The sequence below is a fragment of the Carex rostrata genome, chromosome 11 (assembly GCF_964058835.1).
Source record: "Carex rostrata chromosome 11, lpCarRost1.2, whole genome shotgun sequence".
Taxonomy (NCBI): Eukaryota; Viridiplantae; Streptophyta; class Magnoliopsida; order Poales; family Cyperaceae; genus Carex; species Carex rostrata.
In genome coordinates this window covers 2,481,972-2,496,294 of record NC_135928.1, presented here as the reverse complement: position 1 = coordinate 2,496,294, position 14,323 = coordinate 2,481,972, and the positions used below count along the sequence as shown (strand labels likewise).

Here is a 14,323-nt window from a genome sequence, read left to right as displayed (position 1 = left end):
TTAAAGCGAGGGATCTCTCCATTTTCGGGATCCACATTCCATTCCAGATTGAGAGCTCAGAGAAAGAGAGAAAGAGAGCAAAGGAGCAAGGAGAGAAGAAGAAGGAAGAAGAAGAGGCGAAAATCGACGGATCAACCTCTTCTCCACATCCGATCTTCGATCTAGTTCTATCATGCCTCTCTTTATCTCTTTACTTGTATTTCTGGACAGATCCATGACTTGTGAGTAGTAAATCATTGTTTCTAGGGTTTGTAGATGGATTTTCTTGATTTGTGTTGCTTTTCTTGATTTGGATCTTGTATGAACTCTTTTGATTGTGTTGATTGTGTATTTGCTTGTCTTGATTGATTTGTCTTTCTGTGATTGCATATGGTGTGCCTATAGTGGTAGATCAACCCTAACAAGGTTATGTGACCATTGCCTTCTCTCAACCAAACCAATCCCTTTAGGTAGACTTGTTCGAATTGAAGCCGAAAGGTTGAATTCTCCCCTAATTGACAGATTAGATGATACCTTAGATCTCCAATCAATCAACTAGAGGATCTGGACCAAAACACGAGAGTTGAGGTTTAGAAACCCTAGAAGGTGAAGAATTGACTCCAAAACCTAGATCTTGAACCAACAAACGAGAGTTGAGGTTTAGGAACCTTAGGTATGGTCAATTGAACCTTTCTCAAGAGTTTAATACAAGGTACCAGCAAGAAATGCATCAACTCGAACTTGTAAGCTCTGTTCTGGTAAATCAGTACGGGTCTTACAAGAGTGGTGCGGCCTACCCGTACCAAGCCCCACTCGGCTTGGTCGGACCAGGTTGGTGCGGCCTAGCCGTACCAACTTGGTAAGACCCGTACCACTAGAGGCAAATCAGAGATGAAGTCTGAAACCCTTGAAACATCTTTTATCCTAAATCAAAACACAGTTTATACCTTTACTTGCACAGTTACTATTCTATTGCATTGTTTGATTGTTTGAGTTGATTCTTTAGGAAGATTAAGTACCAAAACTCCATCTTTCTCACTTCTAGTCTTTAGTCGAGATAAGTAGATTCTAGATAAAGAAACCGTCCCTGTGGATCGATACCCGATTATACTCCTCGATAGGGTTGTGCACTTGCAACCCTAATCGGAAGGTGTAACCGCGGTTTTAAAAGGTACGCTCCCAAGCGTACCGAAACTTGCGTTGCGCTTTCACGCGAACAATTATTTATCAATTTTTTTTTAAGTTTTTGTATGCTCTAAATAAAAGTCTTGCTATAAATAAAGTTCTTGGGAATAAATACTGTTGATGATGCATGAGTTTATTTGTTTTTGATTTTATGGTTTGTTTTTTTGTTTTATGCATAATTATTTGTAAAAAAATATTAAACTAACATACTTTACAACACAATAGTTCATATTTCAGATATAAGTATGAATATTTTTCTCATTACCTATCAATACGTAGAAGTACCAAACATATTAATTAATTTAAGTTACTTTACAACATAAAAATTTATACTTACACATGAAATATGAATATTTAAAATTTTAGATATTAATATTTTTAACATAAATACTTGATATCTTAGATATGAATACTTGATACATTATATATTAATACTTGCGCGCATGGGTATTTATATTTGTATGCAATTTTTTTTAGAAATATTTTAGAAATATATTAGGTAAAAAAATTAAATTAAGATACTTTTCAACGTAATAATTCATACTTTAGCTATAAATATAAATACTTACAATACTTGATATTAATACTTTCAGGTATCATCTAATATCATATGAAAAAAAAATAGAATTTGTTAGATACATATACTTGATACATGAACTATTTACACTTACATGAGGAGGTATGAATACTTGCATGAGGAGGTATGAATACTTGCATACTTTACATTAGTACTTTCAAACGTCATCTGATACCAAAAGAAAAGCTGTTGATAAAATATTTTAGATAAAACTCTTAATACATAAACTATTGACATTTGCATGACAATGTATGAATACTTGCAATATTTGAAATTAATACTTTCATACATCATCCCGTGCCATATGGAAATAAAAATAAAAAATTCATAAATTATGTTAGTTACTAACACTTGACATATGAACTATTTACACTTGCATGACGATGTATAAATACTTGCACTACTTAATATTAAATATTTTCAGACGTCATCTTGTGTCATATGAAAAAAAAAATAATAAAATATGTTAGGTACAAATACTTCAGAAATGAATTATATACACATGCATCACGAGATATGAATACTTGTTTAACAAGATATGAATACTTACACAACAAGGTATTCACGACGATGTATGAATACTTGCATGACAAGGTATGAATACTTGCACGACGGACAACCCGAAAGTACATTATCATAGTTCTCATTTGAAAGAGAAAATTACGTAGAAGACGTCTATAGTTTTATATTTGCAAATTTCCTCACAGACCATCAGAAATATTGATGAGATTGAACGGAGAAAAAAAATCAACTCTAAAAACGCGTAAAAGATGTGTCAATGTGTCCAGTTTTTTTTCGAAATACTTGGTATCTTAGGTATGAATACTTTATATATTATATATTAACACTTACGCGCTAGTTATAAAATCTATCAAATATTAGGTGGTCCCCAAGTAATTAATGAAGTACAGTTAGTTAACGGTCTCCACAAGTAGTTATTAACTGGGAGATGAATGAGAAAAATTGACTGGAGGATAGTTAGTGGACCCCAATTATTTTATGTCCGAATTATCCATTTATCCAATAAACGGAATCGTTTCAGGAAGGATGTAATTGAAGAAGCTGGAAAGAGAATTATATCTTAATTCTTGAATTTGGATCTAATCCGTTCGTTATATACTAATAGAAACCTTAAAAGGGGCCGTGCATCATAGGTTTGGATCTGATAGGTCCAAATTGTGATCGGATAGTCCGATTTGAAACTCAAACAGTACATTGATCCGGACTCGTTGGAAATAAGCACACTATTTTTGCGCGGTGGAGAGACCAGCAAAAGAAAAGAGAAGGAAGAAATTAAAGAAAAGGCAAAATCACATATTTTGTTAGTTGTAAATATTATTTTGTGTTGGCAAACCTATCGACAAAACACTTGCGCCCATTAATTTTGTATACACCAAAATCTATGTTTGAAGAATTTGTTACAAAAAAAAAACAGCATGCTTCTATGCATAAAATGCTCTCGACTGTACCGTTTTTGTTATGTTCAAGTATAACTACATCAGATATATACGTAGTTTTTGTAACATGTATATAGAACTCTCTAATTTCAGTTGTACATAACTTATATTATAAACTTTCAACGTACAATTCTCTATAAATACGCTTTGGTCACAAAATAAGAATAGTTAGATAGCTAAATCAAAAATAGCTATTGTTTGTCTTATTATAATAGCTAAATCTTAAAACTCTTAGGAATAACGTATTCTAATAAGACAAAAAATTTAGATTAACTATTCTAGCTATTTTAATCCAATCAAAGAATAGGCTATTCCGAATAGCCTAATTCCAAAAATAATTTGTTCTCAATCCAACCAAACATATATACCATATGCCTTCAAAAGCAATTGACGGAGCAAAACGCAGCCTCCGGCTAGTTGTGTCTATGATTCTATAACTTGTATAGTTTTGTCTATGATTTTATGACTCATATTCTGCAGTAAATATTTAAGTTCATCCGATAAACGGAATTGTTTCACACAGGCAGATACACATGGACAAATCAGAAACAAACTGTATTCTGATCCGTTATAATTTTTCTGTTACAAATATAAATACATATACATATATAAATATGGATATATCATTCAGATAATTAATTAAAAATAAATTACTGATGTACATTTAAAAAAAAAACATCTTAATATATTTTTTTCAATCATATGTTAGATCTAATATTTTCATAATAAGTTAACCTTATTTTTTTTAAGCATATAGCTAGGATTAAGAAAAAAGAGAGACTTGAACCAATTGCATCAACGATAGTGCGACTTCATCTTCTTCATGATCATCTTCTTCTGAATCAGCTGCATTTTATGTTTCTACTTCCTTAGCAATATCATATAACAATGCTATGCGACTAAAAATACAATTAATAAATTATTGGTATGATAAAAAAAACAAAATATAAGTAATAATTCATTGGTATATATGCAACTTAATAAATCAGTTTAAGAGCAAATGGTACTTTTGTTGTGGCTTAGAGTATAAACGGATCGGATACGAATAGTCAGTGATCAAACCGTATTCTTATATCTTAGGGTTTCTAGGGTTTGAGAAGAGAAAGAGAGCAACATACAAAGAGACAACTCAAAGTGATTTGTATTAGACTTAATTCTCTCTCTTACAAAAAATCTATACATATGCAATAAGATAAACATACATAGTCCAATGGGCCCGAATAACAATTTGGGTCAAAACATAACATTATAGTTATATTTTTCAGATACAGATACAAATGCGAATAGTCTCAGATAAGATACTGATTGGATAGCTCAAGTAATTTTTCATATTCGGATCCGATAAAAATTGGATAATATTTGATCCGTTTACACCCCTAGCCAGGCAGGGTCATATGACTCCCATTAATCTTTAACTTTTTGTATTTATACATTATTTTTATATAGTTTAGAGTAAAATGCTATATGTATTATAAAATTGAACCTCACGTGTTACATGAAACTTTTATATGATTGACATTCATTCACATTTTATTTCTATAATTTGAAAGTTTGATTTTGCTCCTGACGTCACATGGATGTAATTGGAGGATTTTGCTTCCAAGGAGCAATGTCCCTATTTTCTTCATTTATAATATTTAGAACAAAATATTTTATACCAATAAATTTTATAAATCTCATTTAATACAATAACGATAAATTAGTTGGCATTTTTTACGGGAAGTAAACGCTGAATTGATGGGAATATATTAAGACTTGTCAATTTTTGACTTGTGATCATAACCTCTCAAGTAACCGAGTGAGAAGTGAAATATTACTTGAGTTTCAAAAATTAGGAAGCAAGGAAATGAACACTCACACATGGTGCATCATGTCATCAAAAGGAGTTTGAGAAGCCTGTAGCGGATCGACACGTGGAGCTGCATCATGCTGAGCAGCTGAATGTCCCTGGTTGTACTGTCGCACTGATGCGATCAAATTGAAAAAGAGAGTGACAAAGGTACCGCAACCTCCTTCCTTGAACAATATTTTGAAGGAATGGGTCGAATAGAGTGCTCTATGCTGGTTATCTGGTACAACCTGGTTATTATTTTTAAATATCCAGGTGTGGATGGAAAATACATGGATTAGCTAAACTGCCTAATTTAAGTAAACAAAACAAGAATATTAAACACGCTATTCAACAATCGCAAATATAATAGACTAGCCAGAATCAAAAAAAAATTACTGGTATAAAAACAGCATAATTTGCTTCATGTCAAATAGACTAACAAGAACAAAAAAAAATACTGGTAAAAAAAGAGCATAATTTGCTTCATGGCTTTGCCATGTCAGCACAAGTAGTGGTAGACTGGTAGTAACGGTGCAGATCTCATTTAAAAAATGGATCCATCAAACCTAATTAGTGACTTGCTCCTTGAGTTTGGTACAAGCAAGTGCTAAGATATATATGTTGGCCGATAGTTTGATAAACAAACATTTTCTAGGAATCTATGTAAATCATGTTTCTATTATAATTTGATAGATTCAATGGCAAAACGCTTACAGACTCCACAAAACCAGAGATGTTGTTGCAGAAAAATAGTGGTTGGTTGAACTTTTCTCCATGCACAGACAGCTGCATAAGCACAGAAGAAATATTATCAGCGAGGGCAGAGGCAAACTTCCAAGTTATGGGGTTAAGCCTCAGAAGTTTTGTATGAGGATCGATTATATAAAATTTTCACAAAAAATATAGGGGTCAATTTTATAGTATTCATAGTATTTAGTCTAAATTAACTATATAGTAAAATCGTATCAAAGTTTCAAAATTTTGAAAATGAAATTGACCTGATGCTGAAACAAAACTGAAGTCGAAAAATTGGGTAGTGAAATATTCCTAGTAGTACTTATCAACTATTGTACTTCTAGAAGTAATTTTCTTATGAAAAATGAAAACAACAAATTGGCGTTTAATGAAAATGCCAGAGAGAGACTTTATTCACTCACCAGAGGCATGTCAAAAGCAGAAAAATTGCCAACAGGTTGACTAGCAACAAAAACCATCCTTATATTAGACAAGTATATAATTCCCCGTGCTTTCACATGTCCACTTGGAACCCTGCCAATTAATTCAAGGAGAAATATAAACATTGGTATAACAATCCCTCACAATAATTTCTGAAATCCAAGCTCGCAGAGATTACTTCACCTCCTTGATATGGATCATGAAAACTCAGTAAAGCCACCAAAAAAAAAAAAACTAGAGAGAAGAAGAAAAGAGAACCCAGGGATCTTGTCGATTTCGAATTCTACGCCATCTCTGGCAAGGACGAAGATCTCTCCGCCGAAGGCCACTGGGATCACGTTTTCCATCAGCTGCGGGTTCTCTGCCAGTTTTCTTGGAAGAGAAGTTTAGGATCCTGGACAATAGATCAGTCGGCGCCTACTGCCTAGCATGTAGTCTTCTCGGTGTTTTGTTTTTGGGAAAATTTATAGTGTACCCATGTAAACTTTTAAAATAGTCAAAGTTTCCGTAAAATCATCTTAATATCCAATATTACTATAGAAATTTAACATTCTTTCTTTTATCTCCTTTTATTCACTTTGAATTTGTCATTTAGACAAATATACTCCTTCATTATGAATGGAGTTGTCCTTTTAAATTAGCAAAAAGATTGAATTGAACAAGAGACAAAAACAAAAAAAAATTATTTGCTTTCTTTGTCATGATCCTGTCGCTAATTTAAGACCTAGCCACTCAAGACTAACGAAGGGGACGCTCCTTTTCTTTCTTTGGCATCTCCCTTCTCTCTCTTTCCCTCTCTCTTTCTAATAATATACATTTCATATTTGCACTGACAGGCCTTTGCTACTTGAAGACACAACCATTGACCTTAATAATCATCCAAAACAACTAATAAGCTTTGCAAAGATTCAGTAATTTCTGATGTCAAGCACGGGAACTTCAGAAATTACCTCTTTAAAGTCACTAGTAATGAATACTTTGTAACGCTTGTTGTCTTAACAATTTCTTATTTTCATAAGGTCTTGTTACAAGTTCTGATAGGTAGTAAATTAAAGGGCTTAATTATTTTCTCATTTGTTCTACATTAATTCATGAACTTAGAATTTGGGCTATCAATTTAGGTTTCCTTTGTTCCTTGGTATTGTACAGCATTTTATTATCTATCCTTCTCCAAATTAAAGAAGAGGATAAAATTAATTTGCAATATAATCAACTTCATAGTTTTCTTATTTTCCGGCAAATTATTCACTTAACAATTGAGACTATGTGTTGGAACTTGTGGATAATGTTAGGTTTCTATTTTGTAAGCTTTGCACTTTTACTGGTATAATTCTGTGAATAATGTCAGGTTTCTATTTTGTAAGCTTTGCACGTCTCCTGGTATAATTCTGTGGATAATGTCAGGTTTCTATTTTGTAAGCTTTGAACTTCTCCGGGTATTACTTTGATTGAATTTTTTAACATAGCTTGAACTATTCTTAATGCTAAATATATGTTAAATTATTAAATTAGTTAAAAACTAAAAACTGCAATTATTCAAAATTCATATGCTCTAAGAACTTCTATTTTTTCTGCATATATAATATATTAGAACTATATGTCTGTACATAAAAGATAGATTAAAAAATAATTAATAATAAATTATTCTGCATTTGGATTCAAGATTTTCAGAAAAGATGTGTACCGCGCCAGATACGGTACCTGAATCTAGGGGTCATGAGTTATAAAATTGGAGCATGAAAAAGAAAATTTTAATAGCTCTAAAGATTACATGTAATTGCTCCAAAATTAATAAAATCTATCCTCAATGAGAAAACAAACCTAGAGATACACACATCCAGAAGACGATCGAATATAGTTAACTACTGTAACGAAATTTAAATGTTTTGTGCCTTCAAATAAACTAGGCTTACAAAATATAACCTAGGTTATTTTATTCACCAAACTACCACAGAGTGTTGTAGCTAAACATCATCAATTTAAGAAAGGAAAACAATTAGAGATGTGATTGTAAACTTCACCGAACTAAAAGAGGAATAAGATGAGAAATTTAGAGTGGAAAAAGCGTGTCATGTCGTGTTGTATCATGACTAACATGCTGTGACTTTGATCTTGTGTCGTGCCGTGATCATGTTAATTTTTCACATGCTGTGACTAAAATATCAAGGGGTGGTCACGGCACGCGAATGATCACGCTATGTGAGTCATGCCGTGCCCAAACGTGCCTCACGTAACTCGCGTGACTATTTAATCATAATTTAAACTAGTTTATTCAAGATTTATCATTTAATCAATATCTAATGGTTCTAATTACACGTGACTCGCGTGACTACATGCCGTACCGTGCCAAAGTTTCAAGAGATGGTCATGGCACGGAACACACAAGTCACGGTACGTAAATGACACACGTGTCGTTCCATGCCGTAACTGTGTCATTCCATGACGAAGCCGGCTCTACTGTGTCATTTTTCCCACACTAGATGAGATTATAAACTCCAACAATATAACAAAAGGAACAACTCCATTTGAAAAGTTGAAGAAGATGAAGCATCTCTTTTTTTCTATGTTATTCAATTCAGTCCTCTTGTTAATTTCAAGTAATTAACAACTCATATTGAAATGAAGAGATATATTTATTTAAATAACAAATTTAATGAATAAAAAAGAATAAAATAAAAAATGTTAAATTTTTATGAAGATATAAAATATTAAGATATTTACATAAAAACGGAGATATGAATCAATGCACAGACCGATTTGCGCATTGCAATGTACCATAGTCTCACTCAAATAAATTCATGCATACTAAATTCAAGCAAATTCGTATAAATTTACAAATTCATATCTGGACTAAGCGGGCTCACAAGCGAGCTAAGCCCAGCTCAAACTTGTTAATTTGAGACCGATAGTGACGAACTAGCTCGTTAATAACTCGGTCCACTAACGAACAAACTGTTAGCGAGCAAGTCACGATTGATCCACAAACTATGAGTTTTTTTGCCACCCCTAAATTGAAGTATTCGGGAAAAAAAAATTCCAATGAACTAATTGTCCCTAATTTTTCTCATTTATAACATTTAGAAAAATAAATAAAATTTATAACAATAAATTTTCTATATCTCATTTCGTACAATAATGATAAATTATTTTCTACATGAAGCAAACCGCTGATTATTCAGCGTTTCGAATTGGGTGTTTCAAATTTTAGCCCCCAGCAATATGTACAAGATATTTATCGCACTGAAATATCACGCAATTAAAGAGTCAACATCTGAGACATGAACAAATGTATATAGACAAAATTTGACATGTCGCTCTCTATTTTTTTTTTGCCAATAGTACTGTTGGGTAAGGACCTTTCTTAAATGCACATGTCTTCTATATTAGCGATATTAATTAAAATTTTAGTCATGTATTTAATTGCACAATTAAAAGGTCAATTTTACACTTCTCTTGACAATAATTTTTTATTTGCCTTTTGACTTTTTCGATTCAAATGTTCAATTTATTTTCTGCTTTCGGATAGTCCAGAATTTTTTTTTTAAAATAGTAATTTTATACTTATATAAAAAACAGTAAAAACGATTTAAAAATATAAAATTTCGTCTCTAAATATATTTTAATACGAATATCATGTTGAGCGCTAGAATAGATTGTTTGAACTATAATAAAGTGTTTTAAGTCTTTTCACTCTACTCGTACAATATAAAATAAAATTTAAAAGATATAGGTTTGCTAATAAAAATAGACTAATTGTCATAAAGAGCTTCTCATTTTCTTGATTAACCAACAGAAGGAGACAACAACGCAGCTGATAATTAAGTTTCTGAAGTGGAAGATATTTTCCGTACTCACTAATAAATTTCAAGAGCTTGTGTTCACTACTTAACTTGTACGCCTCCCTTTTTTGACCCGAATTTTCACAATTACCGCCTCACCGGATCACTGCATCAATAATTGGTACGCAGTCGTAGAAACGTGCGAGTGAGTTTTTTATTTTCTGATTCCATCTTCTCCAGTTGCTTGCACGTTAATGTCACGCAATTATCCTGTTACGGTTACCTCTCGGCCATTCATATCCTTACAAATCTTAAATTGTAGTATAATAATAGTATAATTGATTCACTTAGTTAGATCTGTATTAATTAAACATTTTTTTCCTTACACCTCTCAAGTCAAGTGGCATGGATTAACTGTTTTGTTGTAATGAAATGGAGAATACCATCTCCTTCCCTTTCTCTCTTCTCTTGAATAGTTGTTACTCCTCTCATTATTGCTTTCCTCCGAGATAAATCATACCAATCACGCTTTCCATTTCCCGTCTCCCTCTCCCGTTTAACAACAAATCACAATGGGAGAAGAAGACACAACCTCCATTTCCATTTCGGATGAGCGCAAGCGCCTCCTCACCCCATCCCCTGTGGATCATGAATCCGAATCCGAGATCCGACTGGAATCAGAACCCCCGCAAGACTACTTCTCCATCGGCTACCTCATCTACTTCACACTCGGCGCGGGGTTCCTCATCCCTTGGAACGCCTTCATCACGGCCGTCGATTACTTCACCTACCTTTATCCTGCAGTCCCTGTCGACCGCGTCTTCTCGGTCTCGTACATGTTCTCTTGCTTCATACCTCTTCTCTTTATCGTGGCATATGCCCATAAATCCAGCGCCTCGCTCCGGATCAACTCCGGGCTTTCTCTATTCACACTCGCTTTAATAATCGTGCCTGTCATGGATGCGGTATATGTCAAGGGGAGGCAGAGGATGTACCCGGGATATGATGTGACGGTTGCTGCTACGGTGCTCTGTGGTGTTGCTGATGCATTGGTGCAGGGAGGGGTAATTGGATCAGCTGGGGAGTTGCCAGAGCGGTACATGCAGGCAACTGTGGCCGGGACCGCCGCATCGGGTGAGAAATTTAGATAGGTGGAAGCCCTCAGGTTTAGGTAGTTGCCAAATGTGACTCACTGATTGTTCAACTGTATCAATCAATTTTTTTCCCCCAATTTGGTTCATCTAATAATTGAGGTCAGCTTTCATTAATTAAGTGTCATTTATGTCTCAATTCTGCCTCAATTGTGCAACTGAACATAAAAGAAGCTTAACAATCAGGATGGAGGCAGTGAGATCTCGAATCTGGATTGTGCCAGTACGGGTTTTGCCGACCTAAAATTGGTTTATTTATTAGGATTACATGCATGAGAATTAAAATAATGTTGTTTTCAGTCATATATCAGACAAAATCAAATCTGGTAATATAGTAGAGACTGATAATTTAAGATTGGAAACAAAAGAAACACCAAAAAGAAAAGACGTTTGCTATTAAAAAATTAGTGGAGTCTGTTTTACTATTACTGTAACCAGTCACATGTTTACTGTCGGAAAGCTCCAAAAAGTCACATGTTTACTGCAAAATGATCAAATTAAGAGGACCTCTGCTATGGCCTTATAAACATCAGAAATATCTCTGGGAGCCCTATTTTCTAAAGGTCTTAAATCTGGATAAGAAGAAAAAACAGTTGTATGTTTACTTTTTGACAAGCTAGGTTTTAACTTTTAATTTAGGGCCATACATAAATATTTTTCCTTTTATTAACCAACTGAATATTAATTTCAGGAGTACTCGTATCAGTTCTACGAGTAATAACAAAAGCTGTTTACCCACAGGACTCAGCTGGCTTGAGAAAGAGTGCTATTCTATACTTCGTTGTTAGCATAGTTATCATGATCATATGTGTAATATGTTACAATGTTGCCGACAGACTTCCAGTGGTACAACACTATAAGAACATCAAATTACAAGCCCAGAAAGAAGAAGGTGATAGAAATACAATGACTGGTACTGCCTGGAGGTCTACTCTTTGGAGCATCATCGGCAGAATCAAGTGGTTTGGTTTTGGGATTTTTCTGATTTATATGGTCACATTGTCGATTTTCCCAGGGTATATTACTGAGGATGTGCATTCTGAGGCCCTTAAAGACTGGTAAGTAGAAAGTGAAGAAACCACCAGTAGAGATACATCTATGTACAATAGCCAATAGATTAACAATTGCTATCACTGCCAATAATAACCAAAACCAGCCATGAGTTGACAAGTCTATACCTAATTGTCACTGGTATAAAGCAGCTAAATAATGCCTTTTTGTAATAGACTGCTCCAGTTTGCTTTTGTACCAACACAGGATCACGTGATTTTCTTGAACAATGCCAGGCTTAACCTTTATTATTATACACTTCAAATCCAACAATGTGGGACTAAAATCTGAAATATTACTCAACAGGTATCCGATCATTCTCATTGCCTGTTACAACATATTTGATTTGGCCGGCAAAGTCCTTCCTGCATATTACCTACTTGAAAATGCAAATATTGCAATTGCGGGCTGTGTGGCACGGCTTCTCTTTTACCCCCTTTTCTTGGCATGTTTGCATGGCCCCCAGTTCTTTCGTACTGAGGTACCAGTCACTATTCTCACATGTCTCCTCGGGCTGACCAATGGTTACCTGACAGGTATCGTTATGATCCTGGCACCAAAAGCTGTACCTATTCAGCATGCTGAGACAGCCGGTATTGCTATAGTGTTGTTTTTGGTGATTGGGCTCGTGTTTGGATCACTTGTTTCTTGGTTTTGGGTTATTTGACTCATTTCAAGTGCTGATATAAGATGCTCTTTTGAGAGCAGTTTCATTAAATGTTAAATTTGGGTTTCTGATCTATTGACTTTTACATTTCGTAGCGAGACTAACAACTCTGTTGCTGTTCTTCCATGTAAAGTTGTTTATAGTGTTGTTGTTATTGTAAGGACATGCTCGATATATAATTCAGTCTATATGATCATCTATCAAGTGGTTTATGAAGTTTTTCACTCGTTTCTAAAATTCACTCTCATTATAAAGGAGGACAATATTTCAACCAATAATAAGTAGCGTGATTATTTTGGAGCTGTTTTGAGTTCTAATTAATATGATATGAATACATAAACCAAATAAAAGAAAAATATGTCCTATTAACTGTTAACATGGTGATGGTTACTAGACCTACGAGTAACATATGCTGCTTAAAAATACCATACATACCCATCGGCCATGGTACACAAAATACCATGCATATTCTTAATGAATAAATAAATGATATACCACGTCCATTGAGCAGAAAATTTACTATGCATCTTCCCTTCCCTCTGGCTTCGACATTCGAGCAATATAAATCTTTTTCACCGTTCCTTTGAAGTACAAATTAATGAAGAAAGAGGCACATCTGAAATTACTAAGAAATAAGGGTAGGTAAATTCTATAATTTTGCTCTCAATCATATCAAGATTTTTAAGAATTCTTTTTTTTGCCAAGGGCATAAAAAGGGCATGCTTTGAAATTGTTGGGGAAGAATAAAGGTATTAACTAAACCCTTTTATTCGTTTATCTGCATGTGTTGATTTGGTAAGGTATGTACGGTAAAAGTTATCGGGTAAGAAATTATTTTTGTTAATTTATCGGATAAGCTTTTTTGTATCCAATACCTATGGAATACTTAATAAATAGGGATCGACTAACATTACCCCCATATTAGTTCCCTAAACGTCTCCCGTGCAAAAAGACAAAAAACGTGCGACAAGGGACCACTAACTGACTTGGACATCAGATAACTGCCGGCAACCTGCAGGGCTAACGCGATTTTTCATCGTTGACAGGCATAATATTCATACCTATGGACTTAAGTAGTCTTACTTATTATCCATAATATTGGTCAAATGTAAACACAAACTGTTGGGGGAACCATTAATTTTGGGGACCAGTAACGACCAGAGGGACCATTGACGACGTCTGACAGCCTGGATTGAGGACCGCAACTGTCTGAAAGTGACATTTGCCAAAATTGGGAACCACTACAGCGAATCTATACAATGAAGTATTCATATCAAACTAATGAAATATTCATATCTAAATAATGAAGTATTCATATCTAACAAATGCAGTACTCATATGTTGACAACATGAAGTATTCATATCTAACAAATGCAGTACTCATATGTTGACAACATGAAGTATTCATATCTAATTAATGAAATATTCATACATATAAGAAATAATTTATACAATTCAAAATTAGACACCT

The 14,323-nt window shown here is 33.9% G+C and overlaps 2 protein-coding genes across 2 annotated transcripts; one reads left to right on the top strand and one right to left on the bottom strand.

Annotated features, from left to right (window-relative positions):
• Positions 1-4,025: 4,025 nt before the first annotated feature.
• On the bottom strand, positions 4,026-6,658 carry LOC144561756 (UPF0664 stress-induced protein C29B12.11c-like). Its single transcript, XM_078310848.1, has 5 exons — positions 6,464-6,658; positions 6,187-6,298; positions 5,744-5,815; positions 5,057-5,277; positions 4,026-4,044 (listed from the first exon to the last, which is right to left on the bottom strand). Exons 1-5 carry the CDS (start codon positions 6,550-6,552, stop codon positions 4,041-4,043), a joined length of 498 nt encoding a protein of 165 aa, XP_078166974.1. The 5' UTR covers positions 6,553-6,658; the 3' UTR covers positions 4,026-4,040.
• A 3,813-nt stretch (positions 6,659-10,471) lies between these two features.
• Positions 10,472-13,068, top strand: ENT1 (equilibrative nucleotide transporter 1). Its single transcript, XM_078310630.1, has 3 exons — positions 10,472-11,118; positions 11,827-12,193; positions 12,492-13,068. Exons 1-3 carry the CDS (start codon positions 10,557-10,559, stop codon positions 12,850-12,852), a joined length of 1,290 nt encoding a protein of 429 aa, XP_078166756.1. The 5' UTR covers positions 10,472-10,556; the 3' UTR covers positions 12,853-13,068.
• The last annotated feature ends 1,255 nt before the right edge of the window (positions 13,069-14,323 follow it).

What these genes read in the sequence shown, in the direction of transcription:
- LOC144561756 (XM_078310848.1), bottom strand. Translation starts at nt 6,552, where the DNA reads ATGGAAAACGTGATCCCAGTGGCCTTCGGCGGAGAGATCTTCGTCCTT. An exon ending in GAAATCGACAAGATCCCTGG is followed by an intron (nt 6,299 to 6,463) that starts GTTCTCTTTTCT and finishes ATTAATTGGCAG; the next exon opens with GGTTCCAAGTGGACATGTGA. An exon ending in TCTCTGGTTTTGTGGAGTCT is followed by an intron (nt 5,278 to 5,743) that starts GTAAGCGTTTTG and finishes AATAATAACCAG; the next exon opens with GTTGTACCAGATAACCAGCA.
- ENT1 (XM_078310630.1), top strand. Translation starts at nt 10,557, where the DNA reads ATGGGAGAAGAAGACACAACCTCCATTTCCATTTCGGATGAGCGCAAG. An exon ending in GGCCGGGACCGCCGCATCGG is followed by an intron (nt 11,119 to 11,826) that starts GTGAGAAATTTA and finishes TATTAATTTCAG; the next exon opens with GAGTACTCGTATCAGTTCTA. An exon ending in TCTGAGGCCCTTAAAGACTG is followed by an intron (nt 12,194 to 12,491) that starts GTAAGTAGAAAG and finishes ATTACTCAACAG; the next exon opens with GTATCCGATCATTCTCATTG.